Source organism: Acromyrmex echinatior, chromosome 3 (assembly GCF_024713525.1).
Source record: "Acromyrmex echinatior isolate Ae372 chromosome 3, ASM2471352v2, whole genome shotgun sequence".
In the NCBI taxonomy this organism is placed as follows: domain Eukaryota; kingdom Metazoa; phylum Arthropoda; class Insecta; order Hymenoptera; family Formicidae; genus Acromyrmex; species Acromyrmex echinatior.
Window position 1 is genome coordinate 144,281 of NC_141854.1, and position 8,386 is coordinate 152,666.

An 8,386-nucleotide genomic window follows, 5' to 3' on the forward strand; every position below is an offset into this window, starting at 1 on the left:
GGCCAATGTTTTTCCAGAGAGTTCTGCAGAGATCGAAACAAATGGTAGTCAGATGGTGCAAGGTCCGGGCTATACGGTGGATGCATCAAAACTTCCCAACTAAGTTCCCTCAATTTTTGGCGCGTCATCAAAGATGTGTGTAGTCTGGCGTTGTCATGATGGAAGACAACACCTTTTCTGTTAATCAATTCTGGTCGTTTTTCCTTAATCGCTTCCTGTAATCTATCCAGTTGTGAACAGTAGAACTCTGAATTAATCGTTAGGCCATGTGGTAACACCTCATGATGGACGACTCCCTTCCAATCCCACCATACACACAGCATCACCTTATTTGCCATCAATCCAGGCTTTGAAGTCGTTTGTGGTGATTCGCCGCGTTTATTCCATGATCTTTTACGAACAATATTCTTGTATTTCACCCATTTTTCATCGCCTGTGATGATTTGCTTCAAAAATGGGTCGATTTCGTTGCGTTTTAGTAGTGTTTCGCTGATGGAAATTCAATCAATCAAATTTCTTTGCGTTAATTCATGTGGCACCCAAATCGAGTTTCTTTGCGTAGCCAGCCTTTTTCAAATGATTCCAAACTGTCATATGATTGATTCTTAGTGCATTGGCTATCTCCTGACAGCTTACATGCTGGTCTTGCTTAACCAGTTGCAAAATTTCATCGACTTTTTCAGTGACTGGCCGACCAGAGCGAGGTCGATCTTTGACATCAAAATTTCCAGAACGAAATCGAACAAACCACTTCTGCGTCCTGCGTTCACTTACAGCATTCGCGCCGTAAACTTCACAAATTTGTCTGCATGTTTGTGCTGCGTTTTTGCCTTTTTTGTAGTAAAAAAGCATCACATAGCGTATTTCTTCAGATATTTCACTCATTTTCAAACCAATATAACTTTTGACACGATTAATGAATCACCAAACTTTGTTTACAAAAAATGTAACCTAAAATATCATCTTTCAGATGCGCGTTCGTTTGACACAATCGGATTAGTGTTGCCCGATATATGACCATCAATACCATCTAGTGACAAAAAACCGCGGATACGTTTTAAATGACCCAATATATATATATATATATATATATATTAGGTGTAATAAAAAGAAATCCATTATTTTTCCAATAGATGACTTTAGTAATCTGTATCTTGTTCTGTATCTGTGTCTTGGAATAAGTGACTCAATGGATAAGTCAGATTCTCTAAACAAGCCTACGCTTGTCGTGTGATGTGATATAAAAAATAATGATCGAGACTTTATTTATAATTGGTAATAATAATCTTTATTTTATGAGCACAAATTAATGTGACCGTAGGATGAACGCCTTTATCGATCTATTGATATAATTTTTTTTTTTTATTATTTTTACGCTGTTAGGCAACTTGCTACCTACATAATCCTTAAGCTTTCTACACTCGCTGCGCTAGTGAGGTATTAAGAATTCCTCACATACTCCCCCCCGAGTGACAACGAATCCGGCTTAGGTCTATAATAAAATATATATAAAATATATACAAAATATTTTATAAGTGTCTGACTAAAGTTAATTACATTTTATCGTTGTGAAGATTTATTAAAATTATATGGCGAAAGTCACCTTCCTCTTCGGGCGCGCATACGTTCTCAAAGTTGGTCGCTCGTTGCTGGACGAATTGCCCTGCTTGCCCTGCTTGCCCTGCTTGCCCTGCTTCTAGAATCGCACTACACAAATCATCGCGTATGCCATACGCTGGCTTCAAATTCTCGACTGATACACTGCGCTGTGCACCATTAACTTCAATATCGAAAACTCGATCCAAAACACGATTTGTAACCTTGTGAGGGCCGGTGTAGGGACGCTCTAATGTTCTCTTGGTACCGCTCACCTGTAGAAAAACATGAGAACATGAATATAAATTTTTAAATACGAATGCGCGTTTCTTGTGCTTATGCTCTAATGAGATTGGCTTAACTTTGCGCATATGCTCGCGGAATTTCTCTATGAAAATTTGCGGACTAGGAGTGAAGTCGTCCGGCAGTATAAATTCTCCGGGAACGCGCAGCGTCGTTCCATAAACAAATTCCGCAGGCGATGCGCCGGTGTCAAGGCGGACATGAGTACGCAGACCTAATAATACGGTCGAAAGTACTTGTGACCAACCTTCATTAGCATGACACATAATAGTAGCTTTTAAGCTTCTATGTTTAAAAGCTACTATTCCGCTCGATCATACCGTTCGAAGCGGGACGGTGTTACGCCGTGGTACGAATTCGTTGACAGCCGATCAGCTGAAGAAGTGCCGTAAAAAGTTGCGCTTCAAACTGGCTACCTTGATCAGTAGTTATCGATTTGGGTGCTCCAAAATTTGTTACACAGTTGTCGTAAAACGCGCGTGCCATTGTAATGGCTTCAATGTCTTTCACAAGTATTGCTACTGGCCAACGCGAAAATCTATCAATCATCATCACACAATATCTGTACCCGTCCGACTCAGGCAAGGGACCTATTAGATCCATGTGAACGTGCTCGAAACGCCCGTCGGGTATGACAAATTTTTCAGGATATAATTGAACGTGTCGGGTTATTTTTGACTGCTGAAAGTCAAGACAATTCTTACACAATTTTGTAATATCACGATGCATGTTAGGCCACACATACCGTTGATGGATTTCCCGATCAGTGACTTTAGGGCTCGAATGAGCCGCGTCATGGAACAAATGAAAAACGATCTCGTAAAGATGCCGGTACATAGGGACGGATTGCCTCGCCGGTCATTTCGCAGTAAAGTGTAGTATGCGTCGGCCCCCATTGAATTCGCTTCATAGAAAGCGGAAAATCAGGAGATTCGCGAATAGACCGTAGCTCCTCGTCTTGATCTTGTTGCTGTGCAAGCTCATTAAGTTCGATCTCGGCAGGTAAACGAATGGCTTCGATGCGGGAAAGGGAATGCGCCACAATATTATCTTTGCCCGATAGGTATTCGATACGCGTAGTGAACTGTGAGATAAACGAAAGTTGTCTCTGTTGCCGAGGTGATGCTTTTTCGGAACATGCATAAACGCGTAGATGAGAGACTTGTGATCGGTCACAATCTTGAAATTTCGCCCTTCGAGGAAATAACGAAAATATTTGATTGCCTCGGCGATCACCGTAAGCTCCTGATCGTACGCGCTGTAGTTCTGTTGCGCCGAATTTAATTTGCGCGAAAAGAATGCGAGCGGTTTCCATGAGTCGTCTAAACGTTGTTCGAGGGCGGCCCCGATGGCGAAATCTGATGCGTCACAAACGAGACGCGTCTCGGCTGCGTCGGAGGAGTAAGAGAGTATAGTCGCGTTGGTCCTCTCCTTACACTCATTAAACGCTTCTTCAGCCACCGGCGTCCATTGATTGGATGTTTTTGCGTGAATCGCGAAGGTACTCATTTAATGGTGAACGATAGCTGCATTATGTAGTAATTTACGATAAAAATTGACAAGCCCAAGAAAACGACGCAATTCGACTATAGTGTTAGGCCTTGGAAACTCGCGAATAGCCTGAATCTTATCGAGTGTTGGTTTACACCCTTTGCTGTTAATCGTAAAACCGAGGAATTCTAATTCTTGCTTGCCGAACTCCATTTATTTACATTGAATCGTAAATAAAACTTTTTTAATCGCTGTAATACTATGCGTAAGTGAGCTTCGTGCTCTTCAAGAGACGTCGACGCTATGAGTATGTCGTCGATAAATGCAAACACAAATTTCAGGTCGCCTAGAGCACGAAAGATTTGACGCTGAAATGTTTGACTCGCGTTTCTAAGACCGAATGTCATGAATTTATATTCAAACAGCCTGAAGGGCGTAACGACAGCCATTTTCCGGAATATCTGCCACTGGAATTTGATTGTATGCCTGATACAGATCTAGCTTAGAAAAAATGACTTTCCCACGCAGGTTGGAGGAGCAATCGTGCAAATGCGGTACGGGAAATTTATCCGGCACGGTAATTGCGTTAAGATGACGGTAATCACCGCAGCTTCTCCATGATCCGTCTTTTTTCGGTACCATGTGAATGGGACTTGCCCATGGATTACTGGACGGACGGCAAATACCGGCTTTGACTAGCCGTTGAAATTCAGCCTTTGCCGCTTTTAATTTTTCCGGACTTAACCGCCTGGGGCGCTCAGCTACCGGCGGGCCCGTGGTAATGATATGATGACGAACATCGCTACTGCAATTCGGAGTTACCTGTTCTAAACCGGTGACCTCCGGAAAGATAAGATATTCACGAATTTCGTACTGGGTTTGACCGTGCTAATGGCAAGCTGTGATACCGATTTGACAATACCCGACACGTACACATTATTTTGTGAATCGATGAGTCTACGAGGTCCGGAAGGAGACCGTAATGTGCAATCAGGTCGGCCCCAATAATTAGGTACGGAACTGATGCTACGCAGAAATTCCATGTGATCGGGCGTATCCCTAAATGTAGCGTTCGGAACGACTCCCCATATGTATCTATATGCGTATTGTTTGCCGCGTAAAGTTTGAAATTGATCGGAGTTTTTCTTCGCGTAAGTGCTGGGAAGCAGCGAAATTTCCGCCCCCGTATCTACAAGGAATAACTCTCCGGTGACTCGATCGCGGATGTGGAGACGGACAGAAGAATCGACGCCCGCCATACCTGTCTCCTCGGTGGCAGACGATTCTATTCCCCCGCCTTTTCGTCCGTTAAAATCTTGGGCTTTGGCCAAGGGCACGGGAATTTTTCAGTTTCCTTACAGACTCCCGCTTGTTTCCCAAAAGTACGATGCGGCCAGCAGACACGAGAGTTTCTGCTTTTGGAACGCTTACGATTTTTATTTGCCTTGTCTCTCGTCTGAGATCTGCTGTATCGCTTGACCTCAGACGCGAAGGTAGCAATATCAGCGGCCAGATCTTCGATCCTAGCTTCTAAGTCGGACGGCTTAGACTCTGACGACGATGCGACGGCACACTGCGCAGAATCACCCACGGTCTCAACTATTTTATCCGCCATTTCGACTAATTTGTCCAGATCCGTGTTTTCGGTAGTCGCAAGAATGCTTCTAATGTGCGGTGATAAGTGTTCAAAGAACACAGTTTTTATTACGGCATTCCTTTCATCCTTTGTCAGAGTTCAAGTTACGAAGTCGACTGAGGATCTGCGACGGTTTCCCTGACGTAAGCACTTGGCCTTTTATTAATTGTCGCAGTTGACTTTCTGCTGACGCTGAAAAATTTTCGATAATACGCTGTTTTAATTTGGTATATGGTTCGTTTACATCGGGCTCCGTGATGAGATCTCTGCAGCACGCGATGACTTTTGCGTCCAGAGACATAATCATGTGATGCGCTTTAGTCTTTTGCTCTGTGATTCGAGCGGTCTCGAAAGTGGCCTCGACTTGAATGAACCATATCATCGGATCTTTAATTAAGAATGGCGGAATTTTCGGAACCCTATATGAATCCATGCGCGCGACATTGCCGATCACATTGCCCTGCATCTGCCGAAGCATCGCTTGCAGCTGCATCACTTGCTCCTGCAATTCCTTGGTGGGAGGAGCCATGACTATACGTGACGAAGCTCGCGAACAATCAGTACTTCCTAATGGCCTTAAATATTAATCGCTTACGCACGCGCTATAAAAATTTCGATCGCTCAATGCTAATCTGTCAATAATGGAGAAATCGTTAATTGATGTTCGTGCAATTGACCTCGTGAAGAAAAGCGCGGAGGATCTACTTTCCTGTTTTGCCGGATTACGCGCGTTTAAAACTAATGCACTGCATACACAACTTGTCCGACTACAATGTGGCGAAGTCGTCCTTCACAGATCACAATGGCGGCGAGGTCGTCCTTCACAGGTCACAATGGCAGCGACGACGATGGCGTCCTGAATGCCAGTTCCTGGGCTGGCCCGTGCGGTTCCCACGTCGGCGGAACGCTGTGCGCCTGTCGTTGGATATGTTTCTGCGGTGCTTTCAACGGCGAGAATTTTCCACCGGCCCCGGCGATGGGGCCTTGCGACAGGTCACAATATCGGCGATGAGCCTGCTGCTGCTTACGACGTCGGCGATGGGCCTCCTTGTCAGCCACGGCGTCGGCGATGAGCTTCCTTGTCGGCTACGATGTCGGCGATGAGCTTCCTTATCGGCTACGACATCGGCAATGTGCACTTCTGCTCGGTTCAAAACCAAGTTCGTCTCGATGTTGCTCGAACGACAGTTACCGGTTAATCGCTTCTTCCTCTCGATCACATCGGTCTTTAGATCTCGTTGGCCTTTCATATCACGATGGCCTTTCGTATCACAACGGCCTTTCGTATCAGATCACGTCGGCCTTTCGTATCACGTCGGGGTCACCAATGTAGGAATAAGTGACTCAATGGATAAGTCAGATTCTCTAGACAAGCCCACGCTTGTCGTGTGATGTGATATAGAAAATAATGATCGAGACTTTATTTATAACTGGTAATAATAATCTTTATTTCACGAGCACAAATTAATATGGCCGTACAAGATGAACGCCTTTATCGATCTGTTGATATAATTTTTCTTTTTTTATTATTTTTACGCTGTTAGGCAACTTGCTACCTACATAATCCTTAAGCTTTCTATACTCGCTGCACTAGTGAGATATTAAGAATTCCCCACAATTTCGTCTACGCGTGATACAGATTACTAAAGCCATCTATTGGGAAAATAATGGATTTCTTTTTACTACACCTAATATATATATATATAAAATGTCTTATAAAATATATTTAAACACAATAAAACATACCTCACACTGAATCTTTTGTCAGATTCCAATTTGGTTTGCCCAGTGCTCGAACTGCCGCAATCCATTGGATTCTTCTGTCTGGATCTCTAGGAAACACTGATATCTTGATCCCTTGTGTTGATTTCATACCACAAGCAACACATCATCCCATGGTGATAGTTGATAGTACTTGTCGATTATGAAAAGTATAAACCAGGAGTAAATTATACAATATTTGCAAACAATACAAAATTTACATTTTAACTAAAAATTAATTTTTAAATAAAAATCTTAAGATTTTATTTTCAAAATTTTGAAATAAAATTTGTTAATAATTTAATTATTAATAAATTTTTAAACTACATAATATGCCTCCGCATTTAAATTTATTATATATATTCTCTTTAAATTAAAAATAAAATTTGCAGGTTATGTATAATATATATTTTATATAATATATTGGGTCATCTAAAAAGTATCCGCGGTTTTTTGTCACTAGATGTGTTGACCATCAACACCATCTAGTGACTTTTTAGATGACCCAATACTTATCAATAAAAACAGTTAGTCGTAATATTGTATATTAAAAATATACTTAATGACTTACTACTTTAGAGGAACAAAGACGAAACAACACTTTCTTGCAATTTTCTCCTGGAAGACACTTTCCATGTCCGTACTCTGCGTAACAATAAATACTGTTTATAATTTCACCATAGTTGACAGTTGATAGTCCGATTTCGCGTTCGCGCCTTTTTGTATTGAAACGGTTGCTCACACCAATTCACAGATTCTCAACCGCATTGAAAGTACCCATAAATGACGGCGTTTAAAGAGACCCGAAATCTGACCAATCACGAGGTCGGCCTTCTCATTTCGTGATTCTTAGAAATTATATGGTGTGGAAAAGGACTGCAGAATGGAGAATACGTCATTGAAACAACCAATTAGCGCTATTCGGTGTTATGCTCGAGGGGGAGTTCGGCCGGTCCTCCGGTTTCGAACTAACCCGAGACTTTACGTTAGGTTAGGTTAAATTTTGGCGATTTATGTACCGAAGGAGAGGCTTATCTAAATTTGTTCAGCTCCGTAATTGGTTAGAGGTGGGCACTGGATATTCCGATGATAGTAGATTTCGCGTAGTTCCGCGGCTGTTCCTCCGTTCTGTCCGGTAGATACGCGATAAATTTCTCTAGTACCTCAAGACACTCTGGACAAATTGCGAGGGTATGTAAAGTAGCCGTTAGTACGAAACATGCACTACAGGATTTGAAATGATCGGGAAAGGAATGGATATAATGTCTTAAAACTCCCTGTCTCTTTATAAATAATGCTTTCTTTTCATCTTCCGGCGCAGAAATGTAACACTCCGGGCACTTGATTATATACCGTTTTTGCCTGTGCTGAAAAAATAACGACGATACGCAGCATGCACTAAATAACCACATAGAGCGTGAGTTCACTGCCAAGATTTGAGCGTCAATAGATGAGCGCGAGCGAGGAAATACGGGGCACATCCTTTGTGCGATTAAGTGCGACTTGATTTCTTAGAGAAGGAGTTTATGTGATATTTCACTTATCTTATGTTATCTAGCTCCAGTTTAGTCGTCAGAGATCCTGGATAATGGTTACGGT

At 42.5% G+C, this 8,386-nt stretch overlaps 1 protein-coding gene across 7 annotated transcripts; it reads right to left on the bottom strand.

Annotated features, from left to right (window-relative positions):
• Nucleotides 1-1,280: 1,280 nt before the first annotated feature.
• Nucleotides 1,281-8,386, bottom strand: LOC105143689 (uncharacterized). 7 transcript variants are annotated; one of them, XR_015544582.1, is made up of 4 exons: nucleotides 8,141-8,386; nucleotides 7,359-7,432; nucleotides 6,773-6,940; nucleotides 1,281-1,871 (listed from the first exon to the last, which is right to left on the bottom strand). XR_015544582.1 is itself a non-coding variant. In XM_087404524.1 (4 exons), exon 4 carries the CDS (start codon nucleotides 5,553-5,555, stop codon nucleotides 5,109-5,111), a length of 447 nt encoding a protein of 148 aa, XP_087260650.1. In that variant the 5' UTR covers nucleotides 5,556-6,679; nucleotides 6,773-6,940; nucleotides 7,359-7,432; nucleotides 8,141-8,386; the 3' UTR covers nucleotides 4,964-5,108. The 7 variants fall into 7 exon arrangements, 3 of the variants coding, with proteins under 3 accessions (XP_087260650.1, XP_087260649.1, XP_087260648.1); XR_015544584.1 differs by having other exon boundaries at nucleotides 1,281-1,492; nucleotides 1,604-1,871; nucleotides 7,359-8,386; XR_845778.2 differs by having other exon boundaries at nucleotides 1,281-1,492; nucleotides 1,558-1,871; nucleotides 7,359-8,386.

Bases quoted from the DNA above. Each gene is read 5' to 3' on its own strand.
- LOC105143689 (XM_087404524.1), bottom strand. From the start codon at position 5,555: ATGGCTCCTCCCACCAAGGAATTGCAGGAGCAAGTGATGCAGCTGCAA.